The 22657-nt window shown below is 44.4% G+C and overlaps 1 protein-coding gene across 1 annotated transcript in view; it reads right to left on the bottom strand.

The window, feature by feature from the left end:
* The window catches only part of SYNPR (synaptoporin), a 174904-nt gene extending 152612 nt beyond the window's left edge, over positions 1 to 22292 (bottom strand). Inside the window, exons 1-2 of the mRNA XM_073350984.1 lie at positions 22074 to 22292; positions 21916 to 21981 (exon numbers count right to left, since the gene is read on the bottom strand). Coding sequence (XP_073207085.1) covers positions 21916 to 21981; positions 22074 to 22091 — 84 coding nt within the window. The 5' untranslated portion in view covers positions 22092 to 22292. The remainder of the gene's footprint in view (positions 1 to 21915; positions 21982 to 22073) is intronic.
* Between the last annotated feature and the right edge of the window lie 365 nt (positions 22293 to 22657).

Genomic DNA, 22657 nt, shown 5'->3' with positions numbered 1-22657 from the left:
GTCACACAATAGCTGGCGTTTTTCTTAATGCCTCAGCTCTTGGAGGCATATTATTAGATGAGAATTCCAGTTCTCTTTTACATGTATGCTCTTCCAGCCCTCATGGCTGAGAAGGAAAGCTTGGAAACAGAACCCAAACACACTCTGAAGAGTCAAACCTGAAGGCAAATAAAGAGAATGCAAAATGGATTTTTTGTTTTTAATCTCAAGATTTTAATGCCAATCTCATGGTTTTTAACAATTGGGGTTGGTCACACTGGACTTCCCCTCAATCTTTGTGCCCTCTTTCGTAAAGCTGGTGACAGTTGGGCTGTGGGAGACAGGACACAGCACACACAAGAAAGATCACATGAGACATATTAACCACCGGAACAATTTACCAAGGGCCCTGGTGGATTCTCCATCACTGACAATTTTTAAATCAAGACTGGAAGTTTTGCTAAAATATCTGCCCTAGGAATTATGTTGGGGAAGTTCTGTGATCTATGTTCTACATGATCACAATGACAGGTTTCAGAGTAATTGCCGTGTTAGTCTGTATTCACAAAAAGAAAAGGAGTACTTGTGGCACCTTAGAGACTAACCAATTTATTTGAGCATGAGCTTTCCTGAGCTACAGCTCACTTCATCGGATCCAGTGACCTATAGCTCACGAAAGCGTATGCTCAAATAAATTGGTTAGTCTCTAAGGTGCCACAAGTCCTCCTGTTCTTTTTATGATCACAATGGTGTCTTCCGGCCTTGTAATCTATGAATATTGTGTGGGCAGCTGCATGATATGAGGATTCTCCAGATTCTACTGTCCTGCTTTTTGTAACTCCACTGTGTGTAGCATGGTAAAAAATAATAATAATAAAAAAATCAAATATCCCACGCAGTTTCCCCAGTGAGGCGTATGCTTGTCCTTAGAACAGGCACTAGTGGACTGCAGACAGGGGGGCTCAATTACATAACATCTCTGTGACTTTCTCTAAAGCAGCAGAATTCTTGTTATGTGGCAAGCTGAGCTTTCCCCGCATATGTTGGCCCGCCCTGAAGCCAGCATCGATTATCTTTCAGAGCTAGACCAATCTGAAAACACAGATTCTGTGCTGGACCTGGTGCTCTTATTGTAGAGCGAACTGCCATGAATGAGAGCAGTGGGAACATAGAAAACCCAGTGAATTGAGGTAGCAGGCCAGGTAGTACCTAACACAAGCAATTCCCTTCTATTGACTTTGAATTATGCTGGTTCCATAATGCTCTGAAAAGCACCTGCTCTGACCATGTAAAGGTTGGGCACACGTTACAGTCAAAGATCTAAAGCATCTGAATGCAATTCATTCTCCTCTATAGGCAGGTGTCCCTAATCTCCCATGATGCACCATGGTCAGGGATTCCCATGATATACCACCTCCCCTCTCCAAGAAGGGAAACCATCGTGCATCATGGGAGATGTAGTCCAACCAGGGAGCCTACAGAGAACAGGCGCATGACACACCCAAACTATGAGTCCCACCGCAGCAGCATTCCCAAAGTAAAAAATTTCAGTTTTAGTTGAAATATTGTGTTCCAGTGGAAATATTCTGGTACTCAAATTTTGACCAAAAAACTGACATTTTCCATAGAAAAATCTAGACAAAAAATTAATTATTTTTCAGTTTGTTTAAAATTTTCCGGCTGGGGGAGGGGAGGGAAAAAACATTTACCGACACCCCTTTTTAATCCAGCTGGAGCCTTCATGCCACTGTGTCTAGTCCCTAAAAGCCAGTTACAGGCCATATCACCCCACCCTACCCTACCCCACTCCCAAGAACTTTTTCTTTCAGTTTCCACATTCCCCGTTCCCCTGCCTCTCTCAAACCACAGCCACTTGCAAACCCAGCTCATGGAAATGGGGAAACCCATTATAATACAGTTCTTTGCTATTAAAGTTTAACACATTGCTGGAGGGCTTATTTCTCTTCCTTTATTTGCAAAGGCTGCTCATCAATGGAGCTGAGGATGCAGGGTACTAACTCGTCACTTGGTGAATTTAGCCCTTTTCTGCCCATGTGCGCATTACTTACAAACAGATTGAGGTTTTTACTAATTGGCTCACAGTTTGAAGTAGCCATGTTAATTTTTCTGTGCGAACAGATTCCAGCCTGTGGAATACCCTCAAACTGTCCACTGAGAGGATTCAATAGACAAGCTGGTCATCAAAGTCACATGGTGTTGTTTCTGTCCCACACTTGGATGACCTACATTTATAAATTGCTTCCACTGGAAATGAATTTTGTTTCACAGATAAGCCAATCTCGGCTCTGGGCCTGAAATCTTTTCACAAAAAAATCGTATAAACAGAACTTCTTCTTTCAGCAACACTCATAAAAAGAGGACCAAATGTGGTCAAAGTGAATGTCTACTAAAGCCTTGTCTACACTACACAATTTTGTCAACAAGTCAGCTTTCATCGACAAAACAGTGGAGGTGTACACACTGAAATGCAGAGCCATGAAATTGAAAAGAAAGCCATCTCCTGGCTCCCCAGCCAGTTTCCCGGCTTGGGCTGGTGCCCAGACTCCCTGCTCCCCGGTGGGAACCATGCTGCCCCCTGGGGTCCCAGCTCCCCGCTCCAGGCTGGGAGCATGGCAGCCAACCAGACTCTGGGCGCAGATCTCTGTGCCGGAGACAAGAAGCCCCAGGCAGCTTCCCACTCCCCCACTGCCAGCTGGGAGCAGGAAGGCGAGAAGCCATGTGGGGGGGGGGGCAGCTGGGCTCCTGGTGGGGAGCTGCGTTGAACTGAGGGGACTCCCAGTCCCCCCCACTGCCCCTCTTCATTCGGTGGAAGCGCTCCTAGTGAGGACACACACCACTGACAGAAGGGTAGTGTGGACATCAGCCACAGCAGTAATTAATGTGGTCGCTGTAAGTCGACCTAACATAGGTCGACTTAAGACTGTCGTGTAGAAATAGCCGTAGAAGTCTCCAAAACATTCATGAATAGTTTCTCTGTATGCACCTATCTCTAGTCATCAGTTTGAAAGGTCATTTTGTGCTACAGTCAATGCTTGGCAGAGTGCATCTTCTGCACTTTAAGAACCATTCACACTCAAATGCATCCCCGCTTCTTTATGCAAGATTAGCATAAAATACTGTTCTAACACACTAAGTGACACTGCATGTATCAGCTCGCTGAGATCAAAGAGACACAGCAGCAAAGAATTAATTAAAATGTTAAAATTAAGCAGGAAGGCGCCTATTGTTTAATCTGTTAGCAGGCATCTTATTTGAAAGAGGGATCGAAATTCGAGTCATATGCTCTTGCCCTCCTTGTAGATGATAATCATGAGGGCTTTGCTGGATTTATCAGAAGCTGGATTTAAAAAACACACATTTGCCTTTGATTTTGGAGGGATATATTCAAATTACAGGCCCCAAATAGTGATTGTGGAAACTGCCTAATTTTAAAACACTTTTCATTCATTAATAAATATTTATATGGTAGCAGCCGCCAAAGCCTCCAAGGAAGATTAAGGTCCCATTGTACAGGGTGCTGTACAAACACAGAAGCAGTCCCTGATGCAGAGCGTTTGCCGTCTCAAACATGGGGCTGTGACTCTACTGAATCTAACTCTTCCCCACAATCTGAGGTGTAGTTCCCCCAGGATTGTACACCCCCCGCCCCCCATCTGTCATTGACATGAACAGCCTCCCCTGGTGGTTCTGTACAGTCCAAACTTCTAACCACTTACCACTCTTGCTCTGGGCTGGAGTGTGGTGATTGAATACCCGTTCAGATTCAACACTAGTTCACTGCCAGAGTAAACATGTGATTTTTTTTCTTTTAATCTCTACCTAAACACCCAGCTAAATGCAGGAAGCGTTATCCTTCAAGGCAGGATATTTCTCTCCTTGTGCCCAACACAGAAGATGTGTCCTCAGCTGGATAATTCCTCATCACCAGGGGCCCCATCCTACTTGAATCAAAGGACTCACTGGTTTGGGGGGTGAGCTTCATTGTGGGCACCCACTCAGCACTCAAAGAAGTGCCTAGAACCTTCTATGAACAAGACCCCGGTACAGACTGTGCATGTGTGGGGTCAAGGTTCCCTTCACAAGTTGCTCTTGCTTAGAGAATGGGGGGGCTGGGTGGGAGGTCAAGGCTCCCTTCACAAGTCGCTCTTGCTTGCACCCCGGATGAGTTTATGCCAGCTGTCGGAATGCGGAACCATTTCTTCACTTAGACGTTTGAATGACAGTGATCAAATCACTTTCACACATTACAGCCCTGGCCCTGCACAGCCATTACTGTCACATCAGAGCCTTATCCAGAATTTTGTACCACCCTACGTCCAGTGCAGAGTTTCATTAAAGTGAACACTAAGACAAAGGCAAAAGAACAACAGTAACCATTGTGCTGCTGGTGAAGAGGAGAATAAATCCTGGTGGAGAGTTATATGGATTTATGGTGGACACAAACTACATCTAATGGCTTTAACTGGCTGGAGATGAACTACAAAGCTAAAAAAAAAGTGTGTTTGTGCTCTTGTTGTGTTTATTAATGATGCAGGGTCCACTAGACACTTCCCTACTCTGCCAGTGACCTACTGTGTGATCTTGGGCTAGTCACTTGTGTCTCTATCATTCAGTTTCCCCAGCTGCATAATGGGGACAATAGAGAGATAAGGTGGGGGAGGTAATATATTTTACTGGACCAACTTCTCTTGGGGAGACAAGTTTTCGAGCTTACAAACAGCTCTTCTTCAGACAAGCTCGAAAGCTTGTGTCTCTCACCAACAGAAGTTGATCTAGTAAAAGATATCACCTCACCCACCTTGTCTAGTATCCTGGGACCAATATGGCTACCACAGCACAGCGGACAACAACGGGGATAATGCTACCTTCTGCCCTTTGCGAAGCGTTTTAAAAATCTAAGGATGAATAAAGCACTATATAAAAGCCCTTGTAACCAACACGTCAAAGTGAGTCACATCCCCCTTCAGTGCCCAACGCACAGATGATGCGTGTGTTATAACCCCCACATACAGAGCCTGCTTCTGACACTCTAGCTGTAGAGGCTGATGCGTGTTGCTACAGAGGGCCCTGGGTCAATCCCTGGGCATGGATAACAAGGTGTCTGTCATGCACAAACTTCAACTTTTTTATTTTGTAATTTTATTTTCTCAATTTTTTTTAATATTAAAAACATCAAACCTTGATTTCCATGTTTTATTTTTGCAAGAGGATGCTTTGGCAGTAGGAGGGACTAGGACAACATAAAGTAACTTCTCCAAACTGACAGGGGAAGTTAAACCAGCACCTTCAATACCAGAAGCATGAGCCTCTACCACTTGAGCTAAAGAACAAACTCCCTGCAGTAGAAGCACGAGCAGACTCATAGACCTCTGCTGTGAACTAGCTAATATAGTGGACAGAGAAAAACCCACATTCTTTTAGTGCAACACCACAATATGACACCACAGACTGAAGCCTGAGCTACAACTTTCCCAGTCCTCCTCTGAGAACAGAGAAGACTGTTTGGAGCCCATTGTTTTGAATGTGTATTTTAATTAGAAACCTCATCGCCTCCAATTCCCAAACAGTTGGGAGAAAAACTCTCTCTGAAAGACTCAGAATCCCGCAGGCTCATTTGGGGGCTGAGAGCAGTGGCTCCTCCAGTTTCAATCCAGATAGATAAAACCATCCCACTCCATTTCTTCTGTGCTCTAGTGAAAACAAGGAAGTCGGGACTTAATATTGCAGCTATTTCTAAGGCTAAACACAAGGAGAAAATAAACTTTGGAACAAAACGTTTGAGTCCAACTCTATGCACTGTAAAGGAGCGGAAAAGGGCACGCTAAAAATGTTCATTTGCTGTTGACCTTTCAGCCAAGGAGCTTTAAACCTGTCACACGCAGGGGAGAAAAAAGGATAATATTTAGTGCCTGCCGCTAGAACAACAGCTGCTTCTGACCATCCGACTTTTATTCCATGCCCCACGTGCAGTTCCACTACTACTGACAAATGTCAGACCAGGAGGGGCTGGGCTTTGAGTCCAGCGTTCCTGGAAACACTATGTTTGTTGGCCATATAGGAACGTAAAGCACAAGGTGTTTCTTGGAGTATTACAACTTGGACTCTGAGCACAACTTGGACTCTGAGCATGTGCATCATTAGCAGGGACAATAATAGGTGCCATGTGTCAGCCATGAGCCACCTACAATCACAAGAAAATAACAGCAGTGAAGACTGCCTTATGGGTTTTTCAGGAGGCATAACACAAGCTAATTAACTCATGGACTGGCAAGGAAGATTAATACACTTCTACTATGAGCCTTGATTCCGTCAGGGGAACATCTGGATGCAGATTCCCCAAAGCCCACCTCAAGCCAGGAATGCAGTGGCTCAGGTTGCTCACCACCTCTCTCTCTCCAGGCATTACAAGAATGCACAATAAAGAGAGATACCTGAATAGAGGTCAATAGTTAGGCAATAGATAAGGTGCCAGCAGAAGGCACTCAAGGACATTGAGTGCACAGCATTTTACATATAGCTGTTAATACCTGGCTCAAAGCTGACTGAGCCCGGAAAGGAAGAGACAAGGTGAAGGCGTCTGGCAAGTCTTCTGATACAGCATGTTTCCCAACTAGCTTTCCACAGTACACAGCAAATCCTGCTGCATCCCAGTTCAGAGATGCTGCTCCCATGATCTCTCCTACATCCGGGGTGTGACTCAGGAACTACATGCTTGCCTAACTCCTTACGGCAATAAAAAGAGATGATGGAAACAATCAATATGTAACATACACATACAGCCAAATCCCACTCAGATATCCAATTGCTGCATAAGAAGATCTGAGCTTCGGTTTATAATTTCAAACCACAGAAACGGTAGATTTGCATCATCCAAGGAATTTCACATTAAGGCAAAGCATTAACATTAGCAGAAAAGGAGGCTAAAACGCCACTAGAATATAACCAATATTTTTTAAAAAAATTCAAAACTCCACTGGAGTGCCACTATAGATCTTCCTCTCAGGTATAAAAAAATCTTAAGGATTTTAGACAGGATTCCTCTCTTGGTGAAATTCTGGGGGAATTTTCTCCCTCAATACTTTGCTTTCATGTATTTCTAAAGGAATATTCTACTTGAACGTCTGCAGCGCTTTCTGGTATTTCTCATGGAATAAAGATCGAGTTGACAGGCCAGCAGTGTCGCAAGGCAATCAGATCCGATTTATTTCTAACTTTGGTTCTGGATGTGTACACTTCCTGTCTTCTGAAACGGCCTGAACCTAATGAGAGCTTTATGTTCCACAGATTTCTGCTCCCGCATCTTGGTCTAATGCTCCAGGTTAAATACCATGTCATTCAAGAGATATGGGGCCTGATTCCCCTTTCACATACACTTAGGGTGACCAGATGTCCCTTTTTTAAAGGGACAGTCCCATTTTGGGGGACTTTTTGTTATATAGGCACCTGTTACTCCCCACCCTCTGTCCCGTTTTTTCACAGTTGCTATCTGGTCACCCTACATACACTGGACATTACACCACTGACTTACACCTGTATAGCATAAGGACCATCTCACGTACTTGGTGGACTTGCTAGACTTCAGTTTGTTTAATATGGTACCTAGGACAGCACGGACTCTGAAGGATGTAAGCATGCAACTATTTAACTCTGTCTTGGAAAGCTACGCGCATTAGTGCGCATGGACCTCCAAGCACATGCTCAAGCTGGGCTTTGTACACGCACCTGTAATCCATGTGCCTAATAGGGAGAATTGTCTCTAAGAGACCCATTGTGGGGAGGTAGGAGTGAGTTGCGTCTGGGTCATTGTTGCTAGGCAGATTTAGCACTCCACATCCAGAAGCTGCTGGATTTGGATGTGGTAGTTTTGGGTCTGGTCCAATAGGTTCACTGGTGCCGGGGTCAGGCTCTGTCAGACCACACAGCCAGGGCAGCTGCTTTGCAGAAGGCCATGTGACCTGTGTGAGTTGGAAGAAGCTGAGCGCAGGAGCAGGAAGCAGGCTGTTGTCCCTAACCCTGAAGCATTTTGCAGCAGGGTTTTCTTTAAATCTATACACTTAATTGAGCGGTTGGTTAATCCGTCAGCTGACTGGCTAGCCGTGATTTCAGGAGAGGAAGAGTCTGCCTGGATTCCATGAAGATTCCTACAAGCAAGTGGAGGGAAGATGTTGTTTTAGATTTGGTGGCCAAAGACTCTAACTGAGACTTAGATGAACTAACCCTAAGCTTTTGGGAACTCTCCGTTTCTTCTCACTGTGTTTCTGTGGGGACTGAACTGTTCAGATTTTAATTTGTTTTCTTTATTTATGTTTATGTATAACTGTGAAGATAATGTGTGTGGATTATAAAATAGCTATGTTATGCTGTGAAAATTAGATTATTAATTTGTTTATCATAAGACTTTATAAAGTTATTTAATTGAATTCATTTCTTTAGTTCCTTTTGGGACTTGAATGTGGGGAGACTGACCCTGTGCAGTCCTTGCTGAAAATCCTTAAAAGCCCGAACTCTGGGTCTCCAGCTACTTTTCTTATGGGAGTTGGGGGTTTTAGGCATCGGCGAAGGGCGATGAAGCGAACTCTAGCCCACTCAAAGGTTACTAGCTAGGATTAGAAAAGTAATACGTGCACACAAATCAGACACTCGGCTGTGTGTGCACAGTTACGCATGATCTGCTAACGAAGAAATAAATAGTTCTTTATTTATACCGTGTGGTACTTCTTTGGGAAAACTTCCTTAGGTGAATGTATCCTATTGCCAAACTTATTACAATACAATATTTTGCATCACAATTAGAGCCACTGAAAAATCCATAATTATATAGGCACTCTAAGCACCTGCTCAAAGGGGGCGGGGGGAAGGTTCCAGTCATTCTGATTAAGAAAGTAAAATCTTCTAAATGTGAAAAAGCTTCTTCTGACAAAATGGTGCCCAAAACAGCCATAAGAGTAAATAATGCAGAGTAAATGAAGCAATAATTTACAGTTTGCCAAAGTTCAGCACTCTGCCAAATAAAACCACGCTGTCACGACCTTAGCAACTACGTCACGTTTTGCAATACATATGCCATTCTTAACAAGACACCTTAGAAGCAGCACATCCACACAGCATGTTGTGTGATCTTTTGTACTTTTTACAGTAATTTTAGAGACACTAGCGGAAGATTAAAATATATGAGTTATATGTACCCTTGTTTCGAAGTTATGTTACTGACCAAACAGAAAGGTGGCTATGCGCTATTTTATGTATTGTTTTACAGTCTACGCTGTTTAACGGCCTCTGATACAAAAGGGGAAAGACTGAATTTGCCTGTGTGTGGAACTGAATGTTAGGATGCCCACAGTACTGTACCTGGGACAGTATCACGTGCTTTCTGTACCACCACGTGATTGCTTCAGCAAAAAGGGACTAGAGAGTTCCTTTCTCTAGGACAGATGTACATACAGAGGCTGGGGGAAATGATACCTTCTCTTTGGATTGCTAGGCGACTCACTACACAAAAAACGTTAACGTAACCAGAGTTACCACGGCCTTCAAGTCAGGGATCCAGAACTCAGGTTTCCAATCGTAACAGTAGCAGCTTGCTCACTGAGCAAAGCTTCTCTGGCATCCCAGCCTTCCCCAGCCCTTTGTGCAGGATCTGCACCCACAGATGTCAATTTGTAAGGCTTTTTACCCAGTGGCTGAAATCATGCAGACGTCAATGTATAGGAAAGAAATGGCTGAAGCATCTCCCCGATACAAATTGGCAAGAATACTTCTGATACACATTACTGTAGTGTGTCTAATGACACAGTTCTCTGCCCCCATGCCTCTTCATTGAAAGTCAAATCATTTTTGCTCTTCCCTTCACAGACTCTTGACTTGCATATATAATAAACATTTAGCATTAATCAGTCTCTCTCCCCAGCCCCTATTTTGAGTGCTTAGAACATTCACACACACATGGTGATAATACCAGCTTTTCTTCCATCACAAAGAAGCCTCACCAAAAACCGATCTCACCCGTTTCAATGACAAATGCCTACCGAAGCAAACAGGGACCACATAACTCCAAAGAGTTTCCTATTTTGTGCAGCAGTGTTTCATGGCTCTGTGGTTATGGCACTTACTGAGATGTGGGAGACTCAGATGAGTGTTTCAACCCTCTGCCCCAAATACACTTCATCCTGGACCTGAGAAACCTTCTTAATGGAAGATTCATCAAACCTGATAAGACCCCTCAAAAAATTCACAACCAGCTCTATTTATAAAGTTATTAGGAGTCACAGGGGGCATTATTATAGATGATCTGGTTAGTTCTGTCATTAAAGGCAGGGAGTTAGCTATTCAAAGAAATGCTTATTATCAGCTGCAATGCATTTCGTTTTAGATGCAGAGCATATCACCGGTAAAGGATGATCTTTCCTAGTCTTTATTTGATTGATTATTTCCTTACATATGGTTGCTGCCTACAGGTTATATCCACAAAAGGAAAGAGGAATGTAGCTAACTCTAGCAGACTGTTTGTCTCAGTCCTCCCATTATACGTTTTTCTGTTGGACGCTGAGAATCATATTTTGACTCTCTGATGAACACTATCAAAAACAGTTTCAAAGACTTTGTATTTCAAGACAGAAAGCAATAAAGTAAACAACTGTGCTCTCCATTGATGAAAGCACTTTAAGTTCCCATCTCAAGAGAGATGAAATAATATAGCAAATACTGAAGGGAAAAGGCATCTGTATCCAGACAATTTTAATTTTAGTCTCTAAGGTGCTACAAATACTCCTCGTTGGTTTTAATTTTAAAGTTACTGAAGGAATTAAATCAATACTGATCCCACTGTCTCTTGTCAACCGTACTTTTGTGTTTAATTTAATTAATTGATTAAATGCTAAAAGACAACCACTCAGACCAGAAATCACATGCCTCCAATTTATGTTCAAGTCATCAAAAAAAAAAAAAGTAATTTGAAATCCATAAAACCTATTTTGTCCAGGCTCACTTTGTAACACTAACTTTCAGAGGAGAAAAAAATAGCACAGCTCTTATCGGCAAGATCTGAGTAAAGTCCAACTTCTTCCCTTCAAGTTAATACACAGAGTTAGACTACGTTAACATGTGCAGTACTGCCAGCCCCACACATTCAAACATTGTGAGATTATCATAGAAAAGAGATTATATCACTCATGGATTTGCAGTTCTTTTATTTGTCTTCCAGTGTTTGAACCTTGAGAGTTTGCATCTTCAAGTTTTTCTCTGCTACCATGAAGGCTAGAAATGTACTATTTTTTAAAGTGAAAGCTGAGAGTCTCATGTAATCACATGACTCCAGGAGCTGAGGCTTTAAGAAAAGCACTAAATATCCAGAGAGTTGGCAACCCTGCATGTGTTCTTATTGCTTTTACCTCCTTTACCCCAATCCTATCTATGGACTGTAACAACAACTTGTTCCATCTTGTCTTAAATTAGATTATGAGCTCTTCATGGTATAGGTCAGGGGTTCTCAAACTGGGGTCGGGGTTGCGAGGTTATTACATGGGGGGTCACGAGCTGTCAGCTTCCACCCCAAACCCCACTTTGCCTCCAGCATTTATAATGGAGTTAAATATATAAAAGTGTGTTTTTAATTTATAAGGGGGGTTGCACTCAGAGGCTTGCTATGTGAAAGGGGTCACCAGTACAAAAGTTTGAGAACCACTGGTATAGGTGGTCTTTTAATGTACTTTGACACCACCTAGCATAATAGGGTCCCGATTTTAAATGGAGAACCCTGCTACCGGCCCCTCTCAAATAATAAAAATAATACATGTGGAAGAGTTTCTACCCGCAGGCCACTGGGATCCTGGTTTGAGCGTTGGGTGAAGCTGTATGCAAGAGTTACAGTGCCAATTATCAGGACTAGGTCTGTTCTTAGGGCCTGGTGCCACAAGAGGCTGAGCCCATGGTTCAAGACATTCAATGTGCTTAAAACCTATTGAAGTTAATGGGATTTGAGGTTTCTCTCACCTTTAACGGTATATATAAAGCTTTTGTAAAATAACGCATGATTTTAGGGAGTTTCCATAGCAAAGGGTGACAGTGCTGTCTAAACAGCAACAGCAGGTGGCTACTAGAACAATCGGGCTCAGTTCACAGCTCTGCCAGTGACTCACCGTGTGCCCTTTGTCGAGTCATTTAAGCACGCTAAGAGAGAACCCTTAGTACATTCTTCAAGGCTTTACAGTCAACATGACATTATGCCATGCTGCCTATAAGCAATCAACCAGGTAATGATGCTTAGTCAGAGCGACTCATGTGACACTGACATAATTATATTCAAGTACTGTACATGGTTTCATAGTCACTTTTAAAACGGAACAATGTAACACTGGCAAACGAGGTGCCAGCTTATGCCAAGGTCCCTGTGCCTCACCTGGATACTGACAAACACATAGCTGGAATGAGTCTGGCTCACCCAGGTATAGGTATTGTTAAAACAGGTATTAGAATTATAAAAATGTGCTCATTGTTTAGACTTGATTGAATGTTTGTAAATTGCTGCCTACATTAATCTCACTTATGACATCTGTATCCCACATTACAAGGTAATAGCTGAGCATTTCATAGAATCATAGAATATCAGGGTTGGAAGGGACCCCAGAAGGTCATCTAGTCCAACCCCCTGCTCGAAGCAGGACCAATTCCCAGTTAAATCATCCCAGCCAGGGCTTTGTCAAGCCTGACCTTAAAAACCTCTAAGGAAGGAGATTCTACCACCTCCCTAGATAACGCATTCCAGTGTTTCACCACCCTCTTAGTGAAAAAGTTTTTCCTAATATCCAATCTAAACCTCCCCCACTGCAACTTGAGACCATTACTCCTCGTTCTGTCATCTGCTACCATTGAGAACAGTCTAGAGCCATCCTCTTTGGAACCCCCTTTCAGGTAGTTGAAAGCAGCTATCAAATCCCCCCTCATTCTTCTCTTCTGCAGGCTAAACAATCCCAGCTCCCTCAGCCTCTCCTCATAACTCATGTGTTCTAGACCCCTAATCATTTTTGTTGCCCTTCACTGGACTCTCTCCAATTTATCCACATCCTTCTTGTAGTGTGGGGCCCAAAACTGGACACAGTACTCCAGATGAGGCCTCACCAATGTCGAATAGAGGGGAACGATCACGTCCCTCGATCTGCTCGCTATGCCCCTACTTATACATCCCAAAATGCCATTGGCCTTCTTGGCAACAAGGGCACACTGCTGACTCATATCCAGCTTCTCGTCCACTGTCACCCCTAGGTCCTTTTCCGCAGAACTGCTGCCTAGCCATTCGGTCCCTAGTCTGTAGCGGTGCATTGGATTCTTCCATCCTAAGTGCAGGACCCTGCACTTATCCTTATTGAACCTCATCAGATTTCTTTTGGCCCAATCCTCCAATTTGTCTAGGTCCTTCTGTATCCTATCCCTCCCCTCCAGCGTATCTACCACTCCTCCCAGTTTAGTAAATTTGCATTGTCAGCCTCCGTGACGGGGCAAATCACTAGACCGCAAAGGGGCATGAATGAGTGTGAAATGCTGGCTTTCCAACAGAAGGCATTAGGTCCTGCCCCACACAAAAGACCCATCAACACCAGACAAACTATTGCCGAACATCAGAGGACAAAAGACTTTGCTGATTGTTCTTTCTCCCTGAGTGCTCCCCCCCGCCCATGAAGAGGAGAGGTGCAAGTGGATTCTTCCCATCCGCTAAGTTTGCAACGCAAAACCGAAGGAGGGAAGGAATAAAAAGCCCTAGCAAGGAGGAACTGTATCTCTATACTGCTTGGACTCTCCAGGGCAAGATTTTCTAGGCCTAAACAAGAGATCCTCAGTGTTAAGCCTGGGGTAGCCCTAGGACATAGAGTTTGCTTATTATACAAGCTTCTATTACCTTTTGAAACTTAAAACTGTAACTCATTTGTGTGTGCATGTTTACCTGCTTTAACCTTTAAAAGATTCTTACTTCCTTTTCCTAGTTAATGGATCTTTAGATAGATTATGATAGGATTTGCTACAAGCATCATCTTTGGTGTGAGGTCTAAGGAGCAACTGACCTGGGTAAGTGACTAGTCCTTTGGGACTGGGAGCACCCTGAATAGTATCGTGACTTTTGGTGAAAGGGACCAGCCCTCAGAGAGACAAGCTTACCTGGGTAGCAAGATAGACCGGAGTACCCAAGGGGACTGTCTGTGACTCCACATTAAGGCTGTTATAGTGTGTGAGGGATTTACACTTGATAATTGGTTGGTGAAATCTAAGTGTAGAACTCACAACCAGTTTAGTGTTTGCACCCTGCTTCTTATTACTTATGCTTTTGAGCCACTAAAGGACAGCTTGACACATGTTCTATTGTATCCCTCTCCCTGACCCTGCCTGTGTCAGATCTGTGGGGAAGGGGCCACAGCTTCACAACCTTTAGTCAGGGCCTAATTCATAACGGAGTATCTGGCTGCTAGTGTAGTGTAAGCATCACCAGGCAGACAACAAGGCTACGTTAAAACCTCTGCTCTAAATGCATGAGGGTCAAATATCCCTCTTCTGGCCCTGACTAGGGATGGATTTAGGGGCAGACGACTGCTATTTTTGTTGTTAGCGACAAAAGGGAAAATAGAATGTTTGACATGTTTCCAGTATTCCATATGCAGATTTGTTTGTCACTAACCTCCTAGAATGTTCTGGACCTTTATAGAACCTTGTGAAACCTTCCAGACTTTGAGAACTACATTTTCCCTGAGCCTCCACTGTTGTCAGCCAGGCCCTCCCGGGTATTTAAGGTGAATGGCTTCACCAATCAGTCAGTGAGATATAAGAACGAAGTGATGTGAGAGCCCAGCTGCGATATTATGAACCTTGTTTTATTGTGTAATTGTGAAAGTCTACTTGTGTTTTAAGACTTGAAGAGTGTGAGTAGCTACTAATAAAGGACATATTTAATGAGACGCCAGAGATCTCTATCGAACCCCTATCTATGCAACACTATAAAAGAAATACCGTTACTTCTTGGCATGAATAAATACAGATTACCAGATCCTAGCATGCAAATGTATGGTCTTATATGACAGTGATAAATCATACATGTAAAAACCATGCAAAGTCGTGAAATGGGCTACAAATGCAATAAAAAGATAAGGTATTCAGAAGTTTAACAAATGGGCGGTGGGGGACTGAAGATGCTCCTCACTTGGTATGCCATTTGGCCTGGCCCCAACCCTGGCAAATCCCTGCATCTATGTGTAGCCCTGCTGACCTCAACAATTCTGTGCTGCGGTCCATCTGACACAGTTCCCATTACAGGCCCTCCATTTGTAAGTTCCCCATTTGCACAGATCAGGTGGTTGGATAGCTTCCTTATTGGAAGGCAGAAATCAAACTCGCACAGGGAAATGTAAAGGATGGCTTGAGGCTGCTTTAAAAACTATGGGTCTGTAATACAGTCTGTAGAATAACTTGCTATCCAGAAATGTCTTAATTAAAACAGATGCTAACCTTTACCTCATGACCCAAAGTATCCAGGATGACATGTTTTTCTAGGCCCATCTCTCCTGATGGCTTTTCAGGACACACTTGGTAGCATTCAGCTCCGATGTCCTTTCGTATATCAAGCAAAACAATCTGACTAAAACACTCTATGGGTCAGCTGACTAACAGCATTGAGCAGGGCTTAAATTCTCAGAGTATTTTCTCCCCCCCTTCTACACCCCCCCACCCGCATTCCTCCTGCCCCCAGCATGCTATAAAACTCCACAGGGGTTGAAAATATTTACCGGCACTCCGCTCTGGACAGCTTCAGCTGAATTTACGTCTTGTCACTGAGACAAAAGCAAGGCTGTTGCTACCAGTCTGTCAAGAGCTTTAACTTTGTATCATAGATCTATGTAATGTTTGCAAGGCATAATCAAAAGGCTACAGAGTCAAGGCAAATGTGACTTGTGACAGACTGATAGAAGCAGCCTTGCCCTGGCTCTGCATGCTGACCAATCAGCTGACCAATGGAGTGCTGAAGATGACTTGGGAATTGGAATGCACAATTCCCATTAGAAATTGGGCAGGTTGGATGTCCAGTTGCCCTGTACAGCTTTGCAAATCTCAGCCACATATAATAAAGATGCTCATATATAATGATTATCTAAACTCATAAATCCTGTACTTCATTTTAAAGATCTCAGGTTCACTAAGCATTTTAATGTCCAAATGCCAATTGTCTCATCCAAAACACCTAGTGATCATTTTTCAGAACATTACAGTGTGGGCAGATTAAAATACCCATTCTGATTTACATTGCAGGGTTTTCTGTCACTAATTAACAGGCTGTAAAAATACCAATTAATTAAACATCCATGTAACCCTACCAGTAGCAATGTTGGGAGGTGGGTTTACACGCTGAGCACTTTTGAAAATCTGGCCTTATGATTTGTCCTTTAGTGTAAATGACTTAGTCCCTCCCTGGTAAAAACAGCACCTGCTTACTCTAGGGGAGTATCGACACCAGGCTTTTTCTGTCAAAAATGGCCCCACTGTTGCCACCATATGAGTGTAGAAAGGGCTCCAGGTAGCCAGGTGCTGTCTATATCCTGTTCAGATCAGGAAGGTACTTAGCACCTTCTCTACATTAGGGCTCTTACGTGGGAAGCTGAACTGGTGGGAAAACTCAGAAATAAGCCTAGTGTAGACAAGGCTAACATGACACTTGATTCTCCAGACTTGAGTTTACGACGTCGGCTTTAAAAACAACAATATAAATGTGAAAAGAAAAGGAGTACTTGTGGCACCTTAGAGACTAACAAATTTATTTGAGCCCAAGGCAATCATAGCACCCTGGGCTCCTAAACCTGCAGCAATTTCACTGTTTGGGTGTAGATATTAAAAATGATACTTTGACTCATACTGTTTTTTATAGATAGAATTATAAAAAAGTCAAGAAGTTACTTCACGTTTGAGGATGAACTTTTGCATGCGCTGTAGCAAATGACAGAGAAAAAGCAGAAATCCGTCAAGACTTGGCTAACATTAAGAAGTACTTTGGAAAAACCTTGTATTTACAAATAATTCTGCCTACAATAATGCCATATATTTTTGTGTATATACACATGCACCATATATATGGGTGTGAGCATATATGTGTCTATATCTATATTGAGAGAAAATTCTGCTTTTCCTTGCCTCCTAACTTGTTTGTTGTTGGCAGAAACACATGTACGAGAGCTATTTCTCAGTTGACTGGCAATGCTCTGTTTGTGACATCGCAACTGGCTGCTGAGGCTTGCAATGAGAGAAATAAGCAGCAGAAACAGATGAATCCTTAAGAAACAAATATCCTCTTTTCATGCAAATGTTTCTAACAACAACAAACAAGGGAAGAAAGAACAACAGACAGAACTGCTTTTAGAGAAGTCTTTCCAACATTTTGACACTAGCTCAAAAAAGTGAAATATATAAAATCCAGACAGTGCAACTCTTAATTGTCTTACTGCACAAAGAATTATATATCTGTCAATGTTATAATGTTACTGTTCTGTACTGGCAGTAATATCCACCTCCATTGCTTAATAGTTAAAGTCTCTTGCAAACCTCTTTTCTCATCTTTCTTTTATTGGACCTAAATCAATTTAGTCTCTAAATCCCCTGAATCCATAATTTTGCTTGAAATGAGATTACAAAGCAGCTGATGATGTACATGAGAAATATAAATAAAAATATATTACACACAGACTTGCATCGCTATCCAGAGAAATCAGCCCTTTTTAAAATGCTTCCTTTTGCAACATTCTCTCTTTAGATGTTTGGTGCTCATCAAAAGATGATACTGGAAAACAGAGAGAAACCACACATCAGTACACTTTGGGTAAGTTTCTCCTGCATCAGTCTGCTACCGCCCTGCTTTTCAAGGTCTGTGTCCTCCTCTTAGAAAAGATTGGCATGTAAGCTGAATTTTGCCCAGCTGTGTGGTGTTTTTTTGATGTGGACATAGAAGGTTGTGACGCTAAACCCATTCCACCAGTTACCTAGATTTATAAATATTTGTGCTTACTTCTCCAGTGGTGATGGGGCTGTAGGTTTGCTAGCCCTTCCAAAAGCTCTGTGGCAATCAGTATTTATAATAAATATAGTTACTGATTATCATGAATTTAGCCTATAAACTGTTCTCTCTAGGGACCTAACTGACAGCAATGAAAGGCTGTGACTGGACTACATTTAAAATGTGCTCATCTGAACTTTTGACTGCTGTATCTGGCACAGTAAAACAGAGAGGCCTGTTTCTAAATATCAAGGGTGTTTAATTCCCTCTGTCTGCCGTAAGATCAAGACAAAGTCATCTCAGTAAATAAACGTAACACCTTGTGTTTCTACAGCACTGTCCACGCTGAAGGATTCCCAAAGCTCTTTATGAACAGATAGACAGGATTGACTTCCTATATCCGCGTGTTATTCTTTTCTTTATCATCTTTGTTGTAAAAATCAAACCCCTTCCCCAGAATGCAGACGCTTCTGCGATGAAACATGGCAGCTGCTCAATATCCCACAGTAACACCACACGATCAGTAAGAGCAGGAAGCGAAGAACACCATTTCTCCACAGAAAAATCATATGCACAAATGCAATTTCTGGCTCGAGTGGGACATATTTAGGCAGAAGGGGCGGGGTGGGGGAGAGGAAAGGAGTTTGGTACTTTTTTTTGCTTCTTTATGATATATAAAGAGCTTTTCCCCACCTCGGTATGTTTCCTACTACTTTTTCACTTTAGAAACTGAAACCTGGTCTCTCCTGGAACACCCCTTCTGACTGGAAAACTAGTGGGATTATGACATCACAAAAGAGGAACAAATGACAGGGGGAGTGATTTGCTAGTCAGGCTGCTTAAAATTCTATTTTCAGAATATTTCTTTAAATAAACACACGCCTACTTGGCTAATCTGAGCAACATTTTGGGAGAAAAGGATGTTTGTGGTTAAGATTCCCAGTGCCTGTTCAATTCAATGGTGAGAAAGCTCAGCGCACAAAAAGATATCTGATTCAGCAAAATCAGGAAAGAACAGACTTGACATTTCTTAATATTGCTAAGGTTAAAAAAAACAACACAATCAGGAAAAAGCTATGAGTTTTGTGGTTGCTGAGAAAAAGTTTAGGCCTACTTTACACGTCATAAAGGAGCAAAAAGGCGGCATCAGAAAATTATATAAATTTTCTTTTGAAATCTTTAAAAAAATACTTTAAAGTTCAATTTATTGCATTACAATTCCACTATCAAATCTCCAACACACAACACTGGATAGGCCTCCTTATAGTTTATGACTATAAAGTCCTGAAAAACTCATCACTACCAACATGAGCAGCTTTGATGAATTCCACTGTGGTCAGCACTTTTTGCATAAAACAAAAATCACTCACACGCCATTCAACATCCAAAATGAAACAGCTGTAAATCCAGCAATTAGCGCTGTACTTTGACTGTTCTGATCAAGTGCCGCTGTGGAATTTGAGAGCTGCCACAGAATCTGCAGGAGTGCTTGGTTTTAAAATTAAAGTGCTTAACAAATGAATGTTCAGAAGAGGTGGGGAATAAAAGAGAGTGCAGACGCACTAGGAGGGCAGGGAGAAAGGACTGCAAGGGGAGATGCAGAGAGGAGCGAAAAGATTGGGGGGGAGGCAAACTGGGAAAAGCAGAAAAATGGATCATATGAAAGGTTTTTAAAATCATCCACACTCTTTTAAACATCAGATACTGAACAGCACTTTCAGTTTCACATACATCTATTTAGAATGAACAATTATTTCCCAACCCCTCTGACATGTTAGCAAAAGATTACAGTTTGCCCACTCTCTCAATGCATAAAGCTCCCTTTAATCCAGTGTACTTCAATGGAGTCAAGAGATGTCTCTCTATAACACTCATATGCTGGCAAGAACACAGGATACCAGGGAAAGAGTTCCACACCCTTGTTTTGCATGTCACCCGTGACCACAAGAGCTTGCTGTCATATGTTAGTGCTGGCTGGTTTGCCCTAGAGAATGAAGTCCACTCTTTAGTCATAGCACAAATTCAGCACTGAGAGCAGCAGTGCAGGCTTCCACTCACTGCCCGAAGAACCTAATGGATGGAGAGGAACCATCTCGTGAAACTGGGAGGCCCAGTTTCTAGACCGAGTTGGTCCTTGCTTGGGAGCTGTACGGAGACCGCCAAGAAAGGGGGGCAAGTTTTATGATGAGGACACTTGTCCATAAGGAACTGGACGAAGAGCCCCGACTCATTTCCCACAGGCCTCCAGACAGCCATCAGAGGAGGGTCATTTTGGTCAATACCACAAGGGAAGCTGTAAGCTGTACACACAGCTTAGATACCAATGTTTCCAGTTCACAACTACAGTAAGCTTTGAAAACAAGTCGTAATGATTGAAAGCACCAAAAGCCTCCCATTGTTTATCCCCTGGCTGGCCTAAATTATCCATATAAAAAATGGGGTCAGGAGTGACATTATAACAGGGACACACGACCGCCCATTACATTTAATACCCATTCAGCAAGAGAAAACACCCTTTCCTTAAAAATTTCACAGGTGCCCAGGCCCTGCTAACAAACTGATGCAGGCAGGACTCCCTGCCCCTGCCATACAAAACCTGATGTTCCAAGTTCCCCAGAAATCCAGAAGCACTAATGCTCAGCATGGCTGTTACAGACACATACATACAAGAGCAGAGCGCCTCTTGAGAATCATTGCAGAGAATGTCCCCAAGCAGCACAGAGCAATATGAATACATATTCTTCCAGCACATTGAAATGCTGGATTCAGAAACACTATATCGAATTTGCAATTTGAATATAAAAATGCACGAAACAGCAAAATATACCTCTTCAAAGGAGATTGCTATATCCCACTACATGTTAATCTACACACACATGTATAACACACAAACATACATGTATCTGACATTTACCAGCCACTCAGCGTTAGGCGAATGTGATTAATCCTACATGACATGCTCTGAACTTTCCCTTCAGACAGCCTCTCCTCCTCCTTCAGACCTACTGGCAGTGGGTGTCATTTGACCTGCAGATTTCACTCTGAATAACGATCAGAGAAACAGTGGCCACTAACCCATTATTTGCCTCCTTTGCAGCTCAGCCTAGAGACAAATTTGCTAAATGTACAATAAAGATTTTTTTTAATGGAGAATGGAAAAAAACAACACAATTCTCCCTCCCCTTCTATTTGTGTGCAAGGATCTGGGGGGCAGGGAAGGAGACGACAGCCAAAGAGCGGAGCCAAAGGGGAGGGTGCTAGAATCCAAAGAACTTTGCAGCTAGGGTGACGGGGGAAGCTAGCTGGGATGGTGTGAGCTACCCCAGCCCAGCCCCTATTTCCTTTCCCCCTTGCTGTCTCCCCCTCATTTCCAAGTCTCCTTTGTCCATCGCTACCCGTTTCCTTAGCTCGCTGCGAGGGGGAACATGTGCACGCAGCCGCCTGTTCTGTGTTTACACTTTTGGAAAGTCTCTGCCTCCACCCTCCCACTCCAGCATGGCTGGAGGAGGCGATCCAGGCTGTGCCCCCCCCAGAGACAGAAGGGCTTCGGCGCATACACACCGACCACTGCGCCTTCAACATGGCCAGGAGTCCATGGCCAGGAACTGGAAGAACACAACAGCACTCGGCGTGCCAGGGTCGGAGCTAGCTGATGAGCACCAAGCCCACCGCCGAGGCACGTCTCTCCCTCCCCAAGCCCCGGGGAAACGGGGAGACCGCGCGGCAGGGGCTTCTCCAGCAGGGGACCGGCCCCGGCACACGAACCGGCACCAGCGCCGGCAAACGCCTCGCCCGCTCCAGGCACTTGGGAGCCAGCTGCAGCCCCCAGCCCCATTGCAAGCCCCAACCAGGGCGCATCCTCTGCCCTGCGCGGCGCGCCCCAGCCAGCTCCTCCGACTCACCCATTCCAGCGCCCGCAGGAAAGCCAGCGGCTCCTTCACCGCCCGGAAGGTGCCCGTGGAGGCGAGCTAGGGAGAAAGCAAACACAAGACGGGATCATGGAGCAGACCGAGAGCCAGCCCCGGCCCGGGCCCTTGCCCCAAGCCGCCTCTCCCCGTACCTGGTTCACCGCCTCCATCGCTGCTCCGAAGCCTCTGCCCCCGACGCCCAAAAGTTCACTGCCCTCCCCGGCTAGCGCGTCAAGGCGCCCAGGCGCCGCTGCGCGCAGAGGCCGCTTGAAGACCGCTGCGCGCCCGGAGAAGCCACCCAGGAGCCGGGGCTGGAGCCGGGCGCTGCGCTCCCTCCACACGGGCACGCCGGGCTGAGGCACACGCCAGCCGAGCGCGCTGGGCGGAGGCAAGGGAGGGGCGGGCCGGGCGCCTCTGCCCCGCCTTCCCGGGCATGGGCGCGCTGGGCTGGGGAGGCCAGGGCGCGCCCCGGGGCCCGCGCGGGGAGGCGAGCAGCTAAGGAGGGGCGCTGCCCGGGAGGGGCTGGGGTGGCAGTGGGCATGGGGCTCAGAGGGGGAAGGAGCCGAGCTGAGGAGCGAGGGGAGCCGGGGTGGGGATGTGAGTTTGGGGCGGGAGGCTGTCGGGTTACAGAGCCTGGGGCAGGGTGGAGGGAAAGGTCCCCGCAGGGCTGAGAGGGGCTAAGGGGAGCCCGAGCGATGGGGGCACGAAGGGATGGGGTGCAGGGGACCAGCTGATG

The sequence above is a fragment of the Lepidochelys kempii genome, chromosome 7, assembly GCF_965140265.1.
Source record: "Lepidochelys kempii isolate rLepKem1 chromosome 7, rLepKem1.hap2, whole genome shotgun sequence".
NCBI lineage: Eukaryota > Metazoa > Chordata > Testudines > Cheloniidae > Lepidochelys > Lepidochelys kempii.
The sequence above is the reverse complement of the archived record's forward strand: the minus strand, read 5'-3'. Positions and strand labels throughout refer to the sequence as shown.